We start from the raw sequence: 20,825 nt of genomic DNA, 5'->3' as shown, positions 1-20,825 counted from the left end.
TGCCTGAAGGAGAGGCTGGGCCCTCTGCCGCCCATACAGGAAGGGTGAGGCCAGACCGGACACAGATAAGAGCCAGAAGAGGACTGTGGCCCTGGGGAAAGAATTTTAAGGACACTTTTCCTGGTTAGCCATCTAGAAGGTCTTTGGCAGATCTCTGGGGCCCCTATAATTCCAGGCAGGGAGAGGGAGAGGCTGGGGTCTGCCTTCCTTTCCATCAGAGGAGCTGGAAGCCTAAGGGCTTCCCAAAGGTCCTGACATCATCCGGGGGAAACAGAGGAAAGAGAAAGGTGTAATTTGGGACTAGGCAAAATGCCTCCTGGTTTTTTCCCTTCTTCACCAAGGACCTGAATACGTTCGCCTGGGTAAGGAGTATGTGGCCCAGTGACTCTCCACCCTGGCTGCACTTTAGGACCCCCTGGACAGCTTTAAAAAGTACAGATACCCAGGCCCCACCCTCGGTCAATGAAAGCAGAATCTCTGGGTGGGGCCCAGCATTGGTATTTTTTGCCAATTGAGATTGAGAATCACTGATGTGGTCCCAACCAAGTACTGAAGTGAATTATTGAGCCCAGTCCACAGGTGAGCTTGACCATAGGGATGTGGCAAGGTGGCCAGGGCCTCACCCCTCTAGCTTTCAGGCACCAACCAGCACATCAGGCAGGGAGCACCACTGTGTGACTCATGTGGTGACAGTGAGGGTGCAATGAGGGGCCAGGTAATGAAAAGCACTTACTAAATGCACATTCAACCCACATCCCTGTGACTGCAAGGGCCCCATTTATTTCTCTCTTCTTTGCACAAGCAGGACAATCTGCTACATCAAGAGAACTCTGTAGATGTGTCTGGCAAACAGTAAGCGCTGAATTAATGTCAGCTCTTACCACAGCATTTGAATGTATCAAATGTCCCTTCAGGTAGTCGTGTCTCCTTGTCCATGGTTCAGCTCAGTGTCTTCGGCTCCTCACAAGACTCCCAGTCCTGTACACCCAGACCAGCTTCTCTTTACCTGCAGGTGCTGTGAATCTCCCTGCCGCGGCCTTGGGGATGCTGTTTGGAGGAATCCTCATGAAACGTTTCGTTTTCTCTCTGCAAACCATTCCCCGCGTGGCTGCCACCATCATCACCATCTCCATGATCCTCTGTGCCCCTCTCTTCTTCATGGGATGCTCTACCCCCACTATAGCGGAGGTCTACCCCCCCAGGTAATGGGAACGAGAGGTGAGAAGATCCCCTTCACTGAGGCCAGAGCCTGGATCTGGCTGTCGTGCATCTTCCTTTCTGCTTCCTCAACTCCTCTCTTCTCTCCTTTCCGCTTTTGATCTAATCTCCTGTGTGGCAACTTAGAAAACGAGGCCTTGAATAATATGCTCACTTATGAAAAGAAATCAGAGAGTCCTATTGGGTCACCAGCAATCAGGGTCAGAGTTCTGTCTTTTGTTTTGTTTTGTTTTTAAGAAGTACCAAAAACTGGTTAATTTGGTTACAGGATGAATCTGTAGGGCTGTGAGCCTCAAGAACCAGGAAATAAGCTATGTTTAGCATCAGCTCTGTGCCAGCTACAATTACAAAGTCTCCTTGAGCTGCTGAAGAAAGATGAGAGAAGGGGACTTGAAAAGATCTGGGAAAGAACAATGAAAGTGATGGCAGACTCAAACAAAATTAGGGCAGGTGAGGAAGAGGGCAGGTAAAGTACACCTGTCGGTTTGCATAAAGCAACCTGGTCCTAAGTTTTGAATCTGGTGTCATGTTCAGGAAGAGCTTTAGGGGCCTGTGAGGGAAGGGTGCTGAACAAAGAGCATTTGTTTTTACCTGAGTGCCCCTTCCAACGACTTCTTTTACATTTTGCCTAACAAGGTTGCAACGTTTGGACATACTGTACCTTTCTGTCTTGGTGTTTTCTCTTTTTCTCTGAAATTACCTCTTCTGTCTTTGGTGGGTGAAGGAGGGACGGGAGGGCTGCTCAGGGCGGGGACCACCCCCCCCCACCACCACCAGGGTGCGTTGTTCTGCAGGCTGACTGGATTGAGAGAGGCCGAGAGAGCTTGGAGCCCCTGGGCTGCTCTGAGTGGGGGTTTTTAGCACAGGGCTCTGTCATCAGACTGGGGAGAGTCTGGCACAGCCCTTTGTAGCTGGGGAAAGTTACTTGTCTCATCTGCAGTTTTCTCATCACAGAAGCAATGGAATTAATTGAAGAGTTGTCATGATGGCTGGGTGAAAAGCCGTGAGCATGGTTCCTGGCACATAAGAGGCACCCCATTACTGTTAACTATCAGTGGTGTCATTGTTTTAGCAGCCCCCTGGCTTGGGGTTTGTCAGCCTATGCCTACCCTTCCCAGAGACAATCATGAACATCAGATGTGGCGGGTGGGGGGCGGGGTGAGAATGGTGAGGTCAGCTGGTGAAACCCCCTTGGGTGCAGCACAGGGGGTGGAGCGACCTAGGCAATGTCTCCATAGACCCAGAGACTGGAGCCCTCTCGACCCCAGATTGCCTCAAGGAGCCCCAGCCTTCCCTCGGCCTGAGCACAGATGAAGGAGAAGGGAAGGGAAATATTACCTGTGACTTTGCATAGCATCTGCTGTCTCTTTCATAGGAGTCCTGGCTGGTTGGGTATCTTGACGTCTTTCTTCAGTGTGGGTTTTGCTGACCATGCCTTGCCGAGCTGCACCTGGTGATGCCATGAGCCCTGATCAGGCAGTCAATTCACCATCGGCTCCGATAAGCATCATTCAGGTCCCAGAGTGGCGCTGGCCCAAGACAGAGACACACAGGCACACTAAACAGGCGGGAAACTCACACTGGGCTGGCGTGAGGAGACTTTTCTTTGGTCTTGCTTTGTTTGATTCCCCATTTCCTGTTTTGCTGGCAGGACATCAAGTCCTATACATCCGCAGCCTCCTGCCTGCCGCAAGGACTGCTCGTGCCCAGATTCCATCTTCCACCCGGTCTGCGGAGACAATGGAGTGGAGTACCTCTCCCCGTGCCACGCCGGCTGCAGTGAGATTAACGTCAGCTCGGTAGTCTCCAAGCAGCTGGTAAGGGTGGGAGAAGCCCCGTGGGGTCTCTGTGCTCAGCATGTGCCCTCGCAGACCACTCCTAGGCTCCAGGATGGGCAGACTGCCACCCACCCCACACTCATTCCCAGCTTCTGGCCTCTGGGCCACACCCGCCCTCTCTCCACCTCCCCTTCCCTAAGGTCATGACCAGATGCCTACAGCCCAAAGTCAATTAAAGATTGGCCGATGTTCAACAGATTCACATTCCTGAGGCCTAACAATGCTCAGAGCAGAAACGAGCCAAAGAACTGCTTCAGCTGAGGCCTTTGAGCCTCATCCCGAAGGATCCTAATGGGCATCCTGGATCCTGCATACTGGCTGTGTGGAAAGCCACAGAGGCAGGCCTAGATAAACTGAGGGCAAAGGATCTTCTGTGATGTGGCCCCAGAAGGTTAGAGCTGGAAGTGTGACCTAGGGCATTCAGTGGAACCTGTCAGCCCCTACATGTGGCCACACAACTGACCTGAAGTCCTGAGCTATTTAGGGACAGATCTGGGACTAGAACCCAGGACCCAGCCTCAGTCTGGGACACATCTGTTCAAGGTCACATATCTCCTCACCAGCAGCCTTCCAGTGGTGCAACCCACATTCACTATGCCCACCTGGCAAGGCTCTAATAGCCCTCTGAGTGCTATGCCTCCTGGATTCTAGGGTCAGTCAGCAGCAAACCAAGTCAAGACATTTGTTCAGTTATTCAACAAATATTTAGTGAACATCCAGCATGGCCACAGAAGTTGAGGATTCAGCAGTGAACCCATCAGACAAGGTGCCTGCTCTCACTGAGTTTGCATTCTATCAAATAAACGCACAAGATAGTTTTAGAATGTAATCCATGCCCCCAAGAGACTTAATGGACAGAGAGTGTCTGGGGGCCTCCCTGAAGAGGTGACATTAGAACTGAACAACCAGAAGAGGAAGACCCTAGAAAGTCCTGGAAGTGAGGCATTCCAGGTAAAGAAACAGCAAGAGCAACGCCCTAGGGCATGACCTAGCTGGGTGCAGGAGAAAGCAGAGAAGGCCAGGGTTGGTGCTGAGAGGCATGTCACACATAGGCCAAGGCTGGCCAGGCCAGGCCGAGGATTTGGATCTACCTTTTCCTAAAAGCAATGGAAAGTCTGTTCAGTTCTGCTAAAGATGCCCTAAGGAAAAGCATACGCCTCGTTCCTTTAAGCCTGTGTGGAAGGCATGGACAAGGCTAGCCCCACTTAGCATCATCCTCTGAGAGCACAGGGCAAGGCTGCTCCCACAGCCACCTCTGTGGGCAGGTGGAGGACAAGGAGTGCAGACATGATGCTCTCTCCATTGCCTTCTAGTCAAATGAGTCTGTGGTGGCTTCTGTGGTTTCCTTATCTTTATTTACTTACCTCTGACTCATCTGCTTCCAGAAATCATCTTGACAGGTTTCCAATAATTACACAGAGCCATTAGCATAATATCAAGAACAGACGGTAAATTACAAAGGGAATAGATCTATGTTAAAAAAAAAAAATCCAGACTGAGGGAACTAATAGCCATACTGCACATAACTTCTTTCTGAGCTTCCTGGCAGCCAAAACAAAGAAGGTGTGTAGTTCCTGCTGTCTGCCAGAAGGGGGCATACTAGCTCCTTAGTTCTGGTCCTAGCCTTGTAACTGCTATGACACTTAAATGGTCATAGGCTAGTCCATCAGATGCTGTGAAAGGTAAGGTGAAGACCACCTGTCACGGGCAGTGGCCACCAAGGCCAGTCTTACAAGAGCGCTGAACCATCTGGACTTGCAGATTTGAGACAGGGACCTCCTTCGCTAGAGGCCTTCACAGACGGGAGGAGTTCCGCTCAGGCAGAGGCCTAACAGATGAAGAGCTCAGTGGATTCAGCTAGGTTCCCACTGCTGTCTCCTATTTATACCTTTCTTACCTTCCGTGCAATAAGCACACAAACTGCAAGAACACCACCCACAAAACCACTGCTGCTGGGCACAGGCCGGCCTGGCCCTGAAGAGAGTCCTCCCAGCCCCTGGTCCCAAGCTGGGTAGGCCTTGCCTGGCAGTGGGATCCTGCATGTCCTGATGTGAGTGGAACCGCTGGAGGGGCCCAGCCCATGCTAGACGACCGGTTTTGGTGAAGATGGTTTTGATTGCCCAAACAGAGGTCAGAGGTGGTATCCATGGGGCACCTTGAACCCCTCACCGGGTCTGCTCTCCAGCCTCCACATGCAGCATCGCCCAGCTCCCCAGGGCAGAGCTGTCAAAATCTGAGGGGCTCTTAGGCTAGAGCTGGTGCAGGCGTTTGTCACGTGTGGAGGCCAAATAATAACAGCAGATTTCCCCCTCCCCTCTCCCTCTCCTTCCCAAGACCTATTTGAACTGCAGCTGTGTGACTGGCGCGTCCTCTTCAGCCAAGACAGGATCATGCCCCATCCCCTGTGCCCACTTCCTGCTCCCGGCCATCTTCCTCATCTCCTTCGTGGCCCTCATAGCCTGCATCTCCCACAACCCGCTCTACATGATGGTTCTGCGGTGAGTGCGCCTCTCCTTCCCCATGCTGCCTGCTTCTGCCTCTCCTTCCTTTCCCTCAGAGTCCTTTGAATGCCAATCTGCAATGCTCTTTGGATGATGCGGGACGGTGATACTAACACAACAATGCCGGGGGCCCTGCCGAGCCAGACTTGGTGCGGAGCCCCTCACTGTGCTGCCTCAGTCAGGGCACCCATGTGCCCTGCTGGCACCTCCACTCTGCACTGAGAGACCCCAGCCCTGGGAGGGCAGAGCCATGAAGAGTTAAGTCCTGATGAAGCCGGGCTGCCTGGTTCCATGCTGTGGAAATGCCTGTAGATTCAGTCATATTTAAATCCTGGAAGAACTGAGAAGAAGGAGGAGAATTGAGTTAGACGCACAAAATCAAGGAAGAAAAATGTGAAAAGTTTTTCCAGAGACAGAATGAAAGCTATGAGGAAGAATGAAAATAAGAAAAGCCCAGTGTGTGAGGAGCCAGGACCAAGTTCTCCAGTCAGAAGGGAGAAGCTGGCCAAGGTGGGAGGGGAGGACAGAGGTGTTCCATTACAGTGGCGGTGAAATGTCTCTGAAGTTTTAGCAGGGAACTGACCCTTCCTTCACCTCATCCTCTGCAAAAGGGAAAACAACATTTCAACCAAGTTCACCTAACCCACCCCTGCCCGCCTCTTTCCTGTCCTCACCCACCTTGAAAGAAGAAAGGGAAAAACACAGGATTTGGATGCCCATCGCTACGGTCAAAGACCCAGCTCTGCCATGCGTTGGCTGAATGCCAACCTCACCGAGTCTCAGTTTCCTCATTTATGAAAAGAGGTTAATGATAATTGACAGGAAAGGACTGGTGTTAGGATTACCTGGTAAATTGCCTTGTAAATATAAGGTATCCTACATATTAATTATCATTATTAACCAAACTCTAAGAATCATTAACAGGTAGCTAGGTGCCAATGACCTATTTTTCCCAAAAGGCTAGGAGATGAAGAACAGAAGCAGCCGCTTGTCAGGACCTGGGATTTTATCCTAATTATAAGTTAGCTTGCAAACTACCAAGCTCCTGTTTTTGTTACTGTTTCAAGAATGCTGGCAGAAGACAGGAGACTCCTGGTTCAAAGATAAAGGACTATTACTCACAGCACAGTAAGGAGCATGAACATCATTTATCCTTGTGTTCCACATCCCATGGGGTGACCTGGAGCACCCAGGTGTATGTTTCACATGCAGTGAGCTTATGACACAGTGAGGAACACTGAGCTTGAGAGAGTCACAGCTATATAGACCAAGACTGCTCTTAGTCTAGGGGAAGATTTTACCCCATGCCTCCAGGTTGCTCATTGTAACCACCATCCTGAGAAATGGCGCAGAAAAAGAGCAGTCAGAACCTTGTGTTCTTAGCATATTCCACAGGAACGTGTGGGGATGCTCAGAGCCAGAGCATTTTGCTTCTCCCAATACCATCAGTACCCTCTTTCTACCACTCCCCACCCTGTGCATTCCAAGCATGAGTACTTTCACCTGAGGCCTCTGGGTGGGGTTACCTCTTGCACCAGGACCAGATGGGCCGTGGAGGACCCTCTAACCCTGAGAAAGATCTGTGGGTGGCCAGGATGAGGAGAGGGAACAGGATAAGGAAATTTCACAGGGAAGTCCCTGAGCAGTCTGCCTCCCAGAAGACTCCAACAAGCCTTAGGGATAGGGAAGCTGTGCAGAAGGAGCATCATTTCAACCACAGGATGGGCTTTCCTAGGAAACCTCTCCCTTCTAAGTCTGGCAGGGGCTGAAGTGAAATTGAAGAGGCTCCAGGACCCCAAAATTGTTTAAAGATAAATCCCACTGGGAAAGATGGGAAAACAGATGCTATTTAGCATGGAGAAGGTGAAGCTTAAAGATGACTTTGTAGGTGACCCAACTGTTGTTTGTACCCTGACCCCCAACTAGGCATGGAAATACAGGCTGTGAGGGAAGCTTCACCAGAAATGTGGAAGGAGAGAGTGGGCAGAATGCCAGAGTTAATTCACCTCCAATGTCAGCAGACACCATAAGAGGCTCAAGTTGTCCATCAGAAGGCAAACTGGGGTGCCCAAGCCCCATTCAGTTCAGAATCTAGGGGAGTCTGCCCAGGGACAATGACCAAGACTTATGAATTGGGCCACTGGAGGGACCTATAGGCATAAAGGGAGCATCCATTAGATTGAGATTTGAGGCACTTTCCACTGGGGGGTCCCAAGTGGCTGTCTTTTTCCCCTGCTGCACCCCACGAGTACTGTTTTCACTGGGCCTTCCTTCAGAGGAACTGGAAGAGGGTCCCATTCCTCTCTGCTGGCAGGACTGTGGGGACAGAACAAAACGTGTGCAGGGACCTGGAGATTAGTTCTGACTTCCCTTCCTTGATGTCCCCTCGGCCCCGAATGCCCTTCCCCCACAGATACCCACCCAGAAGTGTGGATTTTCAGAGCACAGAGAAGCCTGATGCCTCTGCAGGCCACCTCCTGGCTCCCCACCTTGTGGATGGGGTGTCCTCCTTTTCTGCCCCACGCCCAGCTGGGATGGCAGGGCCTGGCAATACCACTGACAGATAGCTTCCCCATCTCTCTCTGAATCTCCTTCCTCAGCCAAACATTCATCCCCTCTTGAGGGAAGAAGGGTAGGGGTAAGACTGGCTACATAATCTGTAGGATCCAGTGCAGAATGAAAATGGGAGGCTCCTGGTTCCAAAATTATTGAGAATTTCAAGACGGCCGCAGCAGACCGTTAAACCAGACGTGGGGCCTTTCCGAGGGTGGGGGCCTGGGAGGCTGCACAGGCCACACGCCCAGGAAGCTGGCCCCAGGGAGAGGATTCTTTTCGTTGCACACAGAAGCCTACAGCCCAGGGGCCTTAATTAGACTTTCATCAGGGATGTCTTTATTGCTATTTACACTCCATGGGAGTTGTTCAGGCCTGCTGCTCTGAACACACCCTTCCCCATCCTTCTGTCCGTTCCCAGCCTTTTCTGCCCTCTGCCTCTTGGAGGGGACACTGGGCAACCCTGAAAGTCACAGGGACCAGTGGTTCTCAAATGCGAGTGTGCAACAGAACCTCGTGGAGGGCTTCCTAAAGCACAGATGTCCGGGCCCCGCTCCCAGAGGATCTGATTCTTAGGTCTGAGGTAGGGCCTGGGAATCTGCCTTTCTAACAAGTTCCTGAGGTGTGGGGAGGTGCTCATGCTGCTGGTCCAGCGATGATGCTTTGAGAACCACAGATATAAACAACAGGAGCACTTGGCTGAGGTGAATCCAGTCGGTCAGGTGGCTGTCAGGCCACTGGAGGGCAGGTTCTGGCATGCTCTGAGGTTGGCTGCCCCTGAGCGAAGGCACAGCCCTCAGTCCTCCGGCTTCTGACTTCCAATCTTCCTTTACAGTGTGGTGAACCAGGAAGAAAAGTCATTTGCCATTGGGGTACAGTTCTTGCTGATGCGCCTGCTGGGTAAGTGTCTGCGATGCCCCCTTCCTTCCTGGGGAGTGGCACCAGGCATCTGAGGGCTGTGAAGTGCAGGTTGGGGCTGCAGGAAGCCCTCTCTCATCTCTGCTGTGAAGAGAAGCTGTGCATAATCAAGCATCAGCAAAGGCCAAGACCCTATATGGACGGTTTCCCTGTTCCTTGAGGTTAGGAAAGATTCCATCTATGGCATTAATTCCAAACAAAACCATGTAAGAAAAATGAAAAGTGGACACAGCTGAGAATACCTAATAAAGAATTGAAGGCAGGTATTTTTTCATCTCTCTCCAAGAACTGGCTGTAGGAACAAAAACCCTGCATTCCTGTCCCAGAACAGCAGCTGAGCCCAGCCCTGGCTTCCCTCCCATTTTACAAAACTCCCTCCCTTGCCTCTATGCAGCAAATATTTCTCATTGAGGTGGGGTGGGGGGAAGCCTCTGTCGACAAGCCCTGCCCACGCTCCAGCAGCCCAGAGCCCACCCTCCATCAGAGGGATGGAGCTGTGAGCACAGGATCAGTAATGCTCCCCACCCCCCACCCGAGGGCAAGCTCCCTGGGGGCATGGTCTGGGGGAGGCTGGGGCATGTGTGGACCTCACCGCCCTTTCCCAGAGGCTCGTGCTGGATCCTCCCTTCTTGACACATTCAGGAATCAATGTGCAGACCCTTGCAGTGACAGGTAAACCAAGTAAAGGGACTAAATTCAACTGAGTATGAAGGACCCAGCGTGTGCACACTGCAGTGGGGAATATGGCAATTGCCCCAGAGGGACTTCAGTTGCTATGGGAGTGGACTTTCTGACCCTACATGCTGAAATCCCTGCAGGGCCCACCGTGCATTATTATCCAGGAGCCAGGCCTCGCTTGGCCCTCCATTATTGTTCTGGGGTGTGTTGGTGATGTGCCTGGTGGGGCCTGCTGAGCGAGAACCTTTGAGGAATGAACCAGCCTTTTCAATGGGATTTCTCAGGCTCGGGTCACTTGCTCCCCTCCTTCCAGCACGGTGCCTTCGGACCCTCCTCCTCAGGCCTGTATTACCAGCATGGAGGATGCAGGGCAGTGGGCTCTACCCTGTCCTGGTGGCAGAGGCACTGCCATCACCATACCTCCTTGCTGTCATTTAGCCTATCATACATGATTCATGTATAACTTGCTCCAAAATCTCTGCTGGGAAGGAAACCCTGCATTCTGCTCAACACAGCCAGCAGCTAGGACGGGCTCTGAGGACCTTCTCCTAGCCGCCTTGCAAACAGTCACGGTCCCACTGCTCAAAGCACCTGCTGCCTTTGTTTTCTCATTGGAGCTCAGACAACTCCATCTGGAACCACAGTTAGAAAATCCAGGCTGAAGGCATTTCCATTCATCACCCATGAACACAGCCCCACTCTGGGGTGGAAAGAAGGACATGGATAAAACCCAGCAAGTTTTAAATTACCCACTGAAATTTGGTTGAAAATTTCTCTGGATTTTGTTTCTATTTAGGGAAGCGTCCTTGGTGGACAATCCTTGTGGCCAGTTTCCATCCCCCGCTTAGCTGGAGACTTGGAAGTGAGCAGGGTCTGCGTAGAGAGGCTGGTTCTCAAAGGTTCCCATTATGGGTGGAGCCACAAGCAGATTTCCTCTTTCTTTCTTCCTGAAGCAGCTTCTCACAGGGCCCTAAAGACAGTCTGGAGACTGTTCTGAGGGCAGGGTTTGGGGTGTGAATCCCGGACAAGCCCCTCCCCAGTCCCGAGACTGCCTAGAACTGTAGCTAACAATACAGGAGTCATTCTGAATATTTAACACCAGGATGTCATAGCCTCTGCCTCACCGCTCAGCTGTGGGGAAGTTCAGGAGGCTGGGGTAGAGGCTCTGAGCAGCCAGAGTGTTGGGGGTCTTGTGGGGGTGCTGTCTCAGCCACAGAGGCAGCCTGTTGTGGTGAAAGATGGGACCAGAGGAAACCAGGGTTCAGAGCCCAGCCCTGACCCTCCCAGCTATGCAACGGTGAGCTAGCCATGCCCACCTTCCTCCTTCTTAAGACAAGGGTACCCACCCACCTGTGAGGACTTGAGGAGTCGATGCCCTCAGGAGGCTCCTGCCACAAGGTGGAGGTCAGCCTATCTCCACTTGGGACCAATCCAGAGTGAGAACTATGTGGTATGTCTGAGCTGGCATCACGGTGGCCTCTGTGACTCACTGCCCCAAAAGGATGGCTCAGGTCCCTTTTCTAAGCCTCTAGTGAAAGAGGAATCATGCTTTTGGGAAGCTATTCGGCTTTCCAAAGTCACTGTGGTTCCCAGAACTGGGGCAGAGATGGTCTCATTCAGGCAAACCACACAGGGGTGATGGGTGGGTGGGTGTGCTCTCCTGTCACCCGGTCGGGTGCCTCAGCCTGCACCTCCATGTGACTGGACTCTCTCAACTCTCTTCCCACCGACACCAGCCTGGCTGCCATCTCCAGCCCTCTACGGCCTCACCATCGACTACTCTTGCATCCGGTGGAGCTTGCAGTGCTCAAGGAGGCGCGGGGCCTGTGCCTACTACAACAATGATGCTCTCCGAGACAGGTGAGGGCCCGGCAGCCCGCCTTGGGGGGGCTGGAGAGGGGGTCAGGCCCCAGCCCAGAGCAGAGGGCAGCCATCTGCTGTGGCAGCTCTGGGGGGGGGGCGGGGAGGGGGCAGCCAGGCTTCTGAGGGAGGGGACTAGAGGGGCGCTGCCATGGAGAGGGACCAGGGGTCACTGGTGACAGAGAGCCATCCAGGTGATGGAGAGAGAGAGAGAGAGAGAGAGAGAGAGAGAGAGCCCACCAGCACACGCACACACTACTGGGAGCTAGCCCCTGGTCCACAGTCCCTCAGGAGGGGAAGCAGCAGAAAGAAGTTTGTCAAAGGGAAAGGGACTGGCTGCAGTCTGAGGCGAGGCTGTGGCTGTGGAATGATGCAGGCCATCTCCCACGCTCTGAGAGAGGTGGCCCCACCGTGGCTCATGGCACAGGTCAAGGGCAGGTGGGCCTAACCTGCCTCAGCACCCCTTCCAGCCATCTCACCTGTTGCCCATCACCATATAGACCAGAAACCGAGGGGAGAGTGGGCTTGAGGGGGTGGAACAGAGTCTGGAAACGGTGTCTGGAAACGGTGTCAGAGTGGCATAGAAGGCCGGGAGAGGGCTGGACCAAGAGGGCAGTGAGCAGATACCCGTCTCCTGGCTATGCTGGGAGGACCAGATGCTCCAAACTGGCTGGGGCTGCAGTGTTGTCTCTGGCCCTGGGAGCATGATGGGGCAGGGAGAGGGGGGCAGGGAGGGGGGCAGTGCAGGGGTGGGGAAGGACTACTGGATTGGGAACATCATGCCTATTCTCTGGGAGGCTCCTGCCCGTGGGTCAGAGAGATGAGGAAAGTGGTCCCCAGCTGGGTGGTAATGGATCCTTACCTGACAACATAGTCCCTGGGCCACTGTGGAAATGATGATGCTCTTCTCCATGGCCCTGGGACACGGTCCACAGAGCCTCCACACCCCCTCACTGGCCCCGCCTCCTCCTGCCGTACAGGTACCTGGGCCTGCAGGTGGGCTACAAGGCGCTGGGCACGCTGCTGCTCGTGTTCATCAGCTGGCGGGTGAAGAGGAACAAGGAATACAATGTGCAGGAGAAGGCTGCGGGCCTCATCTGACCCTGGATGCCCGGCCCGGCCAGCCACTGCCCTGCTCCAGAAAGTGGACCCTGCCCCCCCAACACCCGCCTGTATTCACTGTTAACACATCACTTCCTTTTTTTTTTTTTTTTAAATAAGAGAGAAACCCCAGTCACCATTCGCCTTCCCTGCCTCCTCCTCCCCCAGGATTCCTTAGGTCCACTGTGCACCTGGGCTGGATGGGCACTGAGCTGGAGGGCCAGGTCTTCTCTGGATCCTCAGGAGGCTCTCCTCAGTGCTGGATGACCACCGAAGCAGCCCCTGCCCCTCACCAGCCTTGGGAGGTGGGGGTGGTTTCCTAAGTGGAGAGAGGAAAGGCATATCTTCCTAGAGGAAAAAGGGAGAGGGCTGGATTATGATTAATGGCCAGATCCAGGCTAGAGGAGAGGGGAGCCTGGCTGTAGCCCCTTTGAGTCTCCGTTCGGCATCAGCACGGAACCCAGGAGGGGCTGGCCTCCTTCCCCTCAGATCTTTGTGTTCTGCTCTTAAAGGCCATCTTGGAAGCTGCCATGTTGGGAAGTATGGCCAGTCAGTCTCCTCTCAGTTCCCTCATCCTCAGGCACCAGAGCAGGGACCAAGAAACCCTGAGGGTGGGTCATCCAGATGCTGTTCACATTAACTCTAGACCCTTCTGTGCTAAGTAAGAATGCCACACCATGGTGAAGACTTGAGGAGGGCTGTGAAGTGGTCCGTAGCCCGACCTCCCACACCCACAAAGTGAGGACGAGACCACTCAACTCAGACTGATGAGAAGACCCTCCCCAAGTTTTCTTGGGAGCAGATGAGGTGGCCTCACATGGGCCTCCCTGTCTGGACCTCACCCTGTGTGTCAAAGAGTAAAGACGGGCAGTCCAGATGTCAGCAGAGCAAGTGATGAAGCTGAGGGGACGTCAAGGGCTACCAAGCTGGATGGCAAGATGCAGCTCGCAAAATAGAGGCCAGCATGGTCGGCTCCCCTGTTCCAAACAAGCTTGTATTAACATTTTCTCAGCCTCTTCTCACTTCCCCTCTGTGGGCCTGGGTTGCACTACCCCGCTGCTATGTGGTAAAGGTTCAGAGTTAGAAGTCCACAAAGGAGGCCTTTCATCAACAAGTATTTTATTTATTGCAAAGCAGCTTTGTGCAAGGCAGTGCTAGTACATGGCGCTCCACCGAGCTTTCCTGAGACCTCCCCTCACCTCCCTCTGTCTACACTGGGCCTTCTTCCAGAGTGTGCTCAGTGGACAGCAGCAGGAGAGGCACAGCACAAGCTCAGAGCTTATGAACAGGATCTTGGCCATCAGTGTCCCACCAGGTTGCCCCTGAACCTGGCCCTTTGCCAGATAGACACCTGGCTCACCATGTCCTCTGGAGCAGCTGGGAACTGGTTATTGCCATACACGACTCTCTTGAGTGCCACTCCTCTTAGAAGAACCCTCCAGAAGCATACCAGAAGCCACCTCTGAGAACGGCTTATATGGTAGTAAGCCAAAAAATGTATGTCAGTGGCCAAACTGCCATGAGACTGAAGTCTTTGTGAAAGCCACCATTAGAGATGGCTTTATTTCCTAAGCCACCTTTTTATTTCCAAAGATCTCACTCAGGAAGGGAGGCTCCATGCAACCTCAGGGGCCAGTTTCAGCATTTAAAATGGGTCTGCTTGGAAAATGATTCCCTGCAACTAATCCTGGTCCTTCTTGCTGCGATGTAACCAAATTCTGAAGGCACTACCTTCAGCTGAGCTGACAAACATCGGATGCCAGCCTGCAGATTCTGGAAGATTGGTTGCCCTCCCAAGGCTTTATTCTATTATGATATTGCTATTAATATATTATAATTTTGCTATTGCTGTAACTTGGTTATGAATCTGTACTGTCATGTGTATCTGTCAGAGAGCCCACAGAACTGTACTTTCTGGCCAGAGAAGGTGCCCAGGCCACAACCTCAGGGGCCCATAGCCATGGAGATCAGAGATAATGCGACTCTCAACCCATTAGCCTGGTATAGAGCAGGCCGCAGACGCACCCTGTTCCTTCAGTGACATTCTGCAGATAACTGTCAAAGCCCACGGTCCTGGGCTCTCAGGAGGCCTAATAATCCCTGCCTGAGTTTACAGCCGTAAGTGGAATTGAACACCAACAGCTAAGTCCATGACATAAATCAGAATTAATATCATAATCATCATTGGTCACTTGGTCACAGCCAGTGCTTCTGCTCCACAGCAAATCTTATCTTCTGATTGCCAGCAGAGAATATAATGGTGTCACCTTCATTTCACTTCTAGAGCAAAGCTGAAGGAACTTCCTAGAGTGCTAGACACTCATAGAGGATGTGGTTAAAATGCAAATTCCCGACCTCTCCAGCTAGCCCCGAGTTGATCTCTGTGGATCTAAGAGGGCCCAGGAGTGGCACTTTCAACCGGCCCCTCATGTGAGGCCGACGTGGGTGGTCTCTAAACCCTGTGTGGTGGGCCATCAGTGCAGCAGAACCTTGGGGACGCCCACTTGTGCCTAGGCCACTGAGAAATTTAGAGACTCTGTAGGCCTTTGGTAAGTAAAAGATGATTAGGGAAGGGGTGCCTGTTAATCTGATTTCCTGGGTGGCTGAAATCAGGAGGCAGCGGGCATGAACAACAGTCTAAGAGCTCACATTTATATTAAGTTCATACCAGTACTGAGAGTGGAATTCTCACTCTCCAAGCTTAAGTGTGCTTAAAAAAGTCACAATTATTCTTTAAATCGGTTATGTTTGATTTCTTGCTGTCTTCCTGCTGGCTGGCCGGAAATTTAGCACCAACCATCCTCAGGTCTGGCTCCCAAAGCACTTGGGTCCTGCCAGTATGAATCTCTGGTCCCTTCCCAGGCTGAGGCTCCCTAGTTGCCCTGCTTCCCCCTAAGCCTGGAAACCTTGCAGAGGCCAGATGCAGGGCTAGGCCCACAGTGAAAATCAAATACCATATCTTCATAAATTATCCTTTGGCCTAAAGCTCTCTGGGGTGATCCTCACCACAGCCCCATGAGGGAGACCAGCCTGGTCCTAAGGCCCCACTTGAAGACGAGGAATCTGAAATCGAGGAGATCATTGTGGCCAACTTCACCCATATAACACCTGGCTGGGTCTGGACTTAAACCAGGCTGCCCAGATCTTTCTACTCGAGCCCCAGCTGCAGCCCCAGAGCCCCTACTGAGTTATTCTGCTGAAATGGGGGGAAGCCCCTCTATTCCCACGGAACTTCACTGACCCATGGTGGGGGTGGGCAGAATCTACTGAGGGCTATGGAGGTAGGGAGGACCAGGTACCACTTCATTTACCCAGCTTCTATTCAAGTGGCAAGAACATTACCCTTGCTGAGTTAAAGGAGAGTCGCAGAGAAAGGGGACAAGGAGGAAAAAACTTTCAGGAGAAAAGGCCCTGAGAGAACTGAACACAGACCCACAAGGGAACACCCCCACCTGGTGGTGGGTTAGCAGAGTCCCGCTTAGGAAACAAAGCCGTAATGGGAGTTCTCTAATCGCTCTCAAAGATGGAGAGAAGCAGCTAAACTGGGGGCTGAATCCAGTCAGTCTCGGGTTGATATTAAAATATTATATTACCGAATCCCAAAGTGAGAGATTGGCAGGGGCTCTGTCTTTGTGTGTGTGTGTGTGTGTGTGTGTGTGTGTGTGAAAGAGAGAGAGAGACAGAGACAGAGAGAGAGGCAGACAGAGAAACCGTGCAAATCTAAAAGAGAAATCCTATCTTCTACAAGCACAGGAACTACATACCTGGGAAAAATATCCATCTCCTGCCAATAGCACCCGATTCATTATAACCTTTCCTCAGAGATTAAATATGTAAAGAGGTCGTGGGCAAGCCCTTGGCAAATCATAAGTGAAAGAAAGTTTTTCTCCTGCCATTCGTCCCCACACTACACAGGGGTCACCCCAGCTTGCTGAAGTCCCTGTCCCCCCTCCCCCGGGCACCTGCCACACCTTGATGACAATAACAATAACTAAAATGCACACGGATCTTTATGGCTCCCAAAGTCACCCATCCACTCTATCCACTCACCTAATAAGCTCATCTAATTGGAATTCAGTCAGGACAGGCTTGGCTATGCTGTGGTCCCCTGACCAATCTGTCATGTGACATAACGGAAGTTCCTGTCTTGCTCACCTAAAGTCTACTGTGGGTCTAGGTGGCTCTCTGGAGCAGTGGCTCAGTAATCCAGTATTCTGAGGTCCCTCCATTTCATAACATGCCACTACAGTTGACAAGGCAGGGGCAGATCCTCAAAGGTCTCGCACTGGTAAGTAAATGTTCTGGCCCCGAGTAACATGCTTTCACCTCTGCTCCCAGCCTGTTGGCCAGAACTTGCATGTATGTCCCTGACTGAACTGCAGGTGTGGGGTGAGTTCAGAAGAAATAAAACACAGATACGGACAGTACTAGAATCTTCTACCACTGGGGGTGAACCTGGGGGACGTGGGTGCTCCCAGGGACACTTAGGCCAGGCTGTCGGGGAGGGGGAAATGCTTTCCAAAGGAGGCAACATCAATGCTGGCTCCCAAAAGGTGACGAGATGATTTCCAGGCAAGGCTGAGCCAGCAGACAGTTTGCAGAGGGATGGGGAGGTGGGGGAGGAAGCAGAGGAAGCAGAGCTGGGGTGGCAGTTGAGAGAGATATACAGGGTCTCCTCTTGAGACAGGAGAGATTTGCTGAGCAAAGAAAGGGGTAAAGGACTGGGGAGGCTGAGGAGTCAGACAAGTACAGCTGCCCGAGTGACCCTGGGAAGGAGGAGGCGATGAGCCAGTGCATACCACCCCTGGAAGGCCAGTATGGCTAGTCCTATCCTACGAACGGGGAAAATGAGGCCCCTTCTAGTTGTCACTTGTGTCTCCATTTATTCATTTAGTATCCGATGCAGATGAGGACTGGAGATGACAAACACAGGGTCACTAGCTTTTAAGGGCATATCGGGAACCAGAATAAGACTTTAACAGAGGGCAGAGTTCAAGTGCTTTGAGCTCATTTGGCTGAGAGATCAGAAAAATGGGTTGATGCTCATCCTGTAGGATGGACTGGATCTCCAAAGACTCCAAGGTGCAAAGACACTTCAGGTAAAGAGAAGGAGGCAGGAAAACCTGGAAAAGTTCTGAGAGACCACTGGGCACAGGACCCATGAAGGAGTTCAGAGATAAGGCCTGGAGAGGCAGTCAGGTCCAGGCTTAGAGACTTCTGGAGGGTTTTGAGGCCTGGCTTACACCAGGCTGTGAGTGGTGGGGCCGGCCTGCTCCCGGCTCCTGGGTCAGGGCATTGGAGAAGGGCCTTAGGGCCCCCGCCAGCCAATCCCAGGAAGGTGCTCTTAGCTCAGGGTCCCCTCCTAGAGTCTACACTGGGGGGATCCTGGTGGGCCATGCCATACCCTCAAGGGGGCTGCCCTTTCAATACTCCCAGCACTCACACAGGGAGCCCCTCACCGCTTGTGCTTGAAGGAGCCACAATGCACAAATGCAGTGCTTGAAGGCTGCATTTGCAGCCTTCCTCTTGGCCAAAGCTTCAAGCCTGTCCCAGCCCAGAGTGGGGTGAAAGCTACTCTATCCCCATCCCTTTCTTCCCACTGCTTCTCTCTGCCCATCTGGACCCTGAAGCCCCAGGCTTGGAGCTGGGAGTCAGAGAGGTTCAGTCTCAGGGCAGAATAGAGTAACTAATTTAAAGGGGCACCTGTTCAGTCCCCCAGTGTTGCTAACCCCCTTCCCTCTACTCTGTCATCCATCAGCGTGAGAAACACGAGGTATCCCTTTTCCAGATGCCAAATCCATAAAAGTGACCTCAGAGATCCCAGATAGGGACCAACATTGGTTTAAACCTTGATCCTCATCACACTTCATTACCCCTAGTTTACAGAAGAGGAACGGGGGTGTCTGGATGAGACAGAAGCTCTCCCTTTGCCGTCTACACTGGCAAAGGACCCAGGCCGATTTCACACTGTTTCTGTCTGGCCTCTAGATCCAGGCAGCCTCCCCAGACATACTGAGATTCCAGAAGGGTTCCTGAAGCGCAGAGTTTCAATACATCGGGTGTGTGGAGCGCTCAGACACCGTCCCAAATGCTTTAGACAATTTTGCACCTAGACTCGTCACCGCAGCCCTATGAGATCCAATTATCTTGCCATTTCACAGACGAGGAGCCTGAGGCAAGGAGGACAGCGGTCTTGGCTGCTTTTCCCTCCTTTGCAGCGAGGCGGCGCGCGCCGGGAACGGGGAGCTGAGGTCTGCAGAGAGCGGCGCCGCGCAGGGGCCACGTGCGCCAGCCGCGTGGCAGTCGGCCACCAGGGGGCGCGCGCGTCCCTGGGCCCTGGTCCTGCCGGGAGCCCGGAGGAAGTCAGCCCCGCGGACCCAAGACACGAGCGGCCGGGCCGGCTCCGCGCCCGGATGGGGTGCTCTGCCCGGGGTTCCGGCCGCCCGGCTTCCCCGCCCCGGCGCCCTCGGCCCTGCGGGGCTCCACACATCCATCCCACGGCGGCCTCCAGAGCGGCCCAGAGTCTGGGCACCCGCTCACAGGTCATGGCCTTGAGAAAATGTCCTTCTCTCCTGCTCCGCGACAAAGCACAATTTAGTCTGTTTACCTGCGTTTTCAGTACGAATGTGTAATGAACACATTAAAAAACAAGAAAAGCAAAGAAAAAGATGCCAGGAAGCACCAAAAGGCACACAGGGCTTCCAGAGGCAATCGGACCTGTTGTGGGCAGACGGTTCACTCAGCCTGCATATGCAGTCGTCACAGCGTCGCCCTCTCGGAACCCCTGTTCCGCGGCTCCAGGGGCCTCAGGTCCCTCTGACCCTCTTTCCTTCAGTTCCCAGAGCACCTCCTAGGGCCTGGCCCTGAAATAGGAGCAGGCTTCAGAGAGAAAGCTATGTCTGTAATCTGGGCATCTCCACTCAGGGAGCGTCCCAATTGCCCATCCTGTGGATTCGGGTATCAGGTAAGTGGTGGGCACCAGGCCTGTGGAGTGAACATGACAAACGGAACCCCTTCACCCTTGGAATTTACAATTTGGGAAGCAAAACAGACCTAACCAAGAAGGCACACATATAGTGTGGCAACTGGCTAATAACCTATTACAGGGCCAGCAGTGCCATGAAGAAGTGCATATAGACAGAAGGACACTCGCCTCGGAATGCAGGGGGAAGAGCAGGTATGTGGTGATACCACAAAGGTGAGAGAGGCCAGTTCCCCAGCAGATTGGGGGTCAGGAGTACAGGCAGTGAACTTGGGCTGCATCGTGAAGGATGGGTCAAGTTTGTTGAGCAGGACCTGAGAATGGAGGTGTTCTGGGCAGAGGGGGCTGCAGCAGTGAAGGCTCAGAGGCCAGAAAGCTTGGGGTATGTTTACCTGGAGGGCAGGGGGTGCATAGGTCTCAGTTGGCAGAGCGTAATGAGTGATAGGTTGCACCGTGCACACCTGCTTTAGTACCTGGATGCTGCCTGTGGGTAATGGAAAGGCACTGACAGTGTAAGAGGCAAGATGCAACCAGATTTCTGGGCTTAATAAAAGGCCATTGGGGCTGCAAGTGTACTTGGGAAAGGGAGCCTGGCTGGCAAAGGTGGGTTCTAGGGAAGGAGGCCTCCTTCTTGTCATTATGGCTGCTGGAGGCACTGGGGCTGAAAAAGATCGGAAGTGGGATGCTCCAGCGGGTCCAGAGCTGAGGGAAGGACCAGTGAGCATCAGGAGCACCCCAGCCACACACAGGCTCCCAGCAGCTGGGCTGTGTGCTGCCTGAAGGGCTGGAGCCGATCCCTGTGCCTAGAATGTGCCTTGTTATAAAGCAGACATTGGGAACTGGCTGTCTCTGGGCCCAGCACATGGGTTCTAATTGGCCCACATGACATTTGTGTTTTTAAGTTAACTGCAAACATTTGGGAGAGTTTGAATTCCGGAGTTTCTCTTGAAAAACCCTGGCCCGGCACTCCTGCCTGATGTCAAGGGACTGGAGCTGAGCACAGAGCACTCCTTGTACCCTTAGGGTTGCTGCGGTCTCCACAGCACTGGCTTGGACCCTGTGAGTATTTACATTTCCACACATACACACACCCTTAAAAAGTCCAGCGAAGCCACGGAGAATCCAGGTGAATGTTGGGAAAGGCCTGGAGGAGGACAGAAGGGCCGTGTTTGAGAA

General features: G+C 52.9%; 1 protein-coding gene and 1 long non-coding RNA gene across 2 annotated transcripts in view; one reads left to right on the top strand and one right to left on the bottom strand.

Annotated features, from left to right (window-relative positions):
* SLCO2A1 (solute carrier organic anion transporter family member 2A1) overlaps positions 1 to 14,521 on the top strand; it is an 82,829-nt gene extending 68,308 nt beyond the window's left edge. The window contains exons 9-14 of the mRNA XM_086674324.1: positions 1,013 to 1,202; positions 2,870 to 3,035; positions 5,391 to 5,554; positions 8,946 to 9,010; positions 11,443 to 11,566; positions 12,547 to 14,521. Of these exons, the coding sequence (XP_086530450.1) occupies positions 1,013 to 1,202; positions 2,870 to 3,035; positions 5,391 to 5,554; positions 8,946 to 9,010; positions 11,443 to 11,566; positions 12,547 to 12,667 (830 nt within the window). The 3' untranslated portion in view covers positions 12,668 to 14,521. The remainder of the gene's footprint in view (positions 1 to 1,012; positions 1,203 to 2,869; positions 3,036 to 5,390; positions 5,555 to 8,945; positions 9,011 to 11,442; positions 11,567 to 12,546) is intronic.
* Positions 1,433 to 2,881, bottom strand: LOC147577167 (uncharacterized). Its single transcript, XR_015239981.1, has 2 exons — positions 2,557 to 2,881; positions 1,433 to 1,583 (listed from the first exon to the last, which is right to left on the bottom strand). It is a non-coding gene; the product is annotated as an uncharacterized LOC147577167 (long non-coding RNA).
* Positions 14,522 to 20,825: the final 6,304 nt, after the last annotated feature.

This window comes from Puma concolor, chromosome C2, assembly GCF_028749965.1.
Source record: "Puma concolor isolate L17-30 chromosome C2, mPumCon1.1.hap2, whole genome shotgun sequence".
Taxonomy (NCBI): Eukaryota; Metazoa; Chordata; class Mammalia; order Carnivora; family Felidae; genus Puma; species Puma concolor.
Note: the sequence above shows the minus strand (reverse complement) of the source record. Positions and strands in the feature narration are given on the sequence as shown.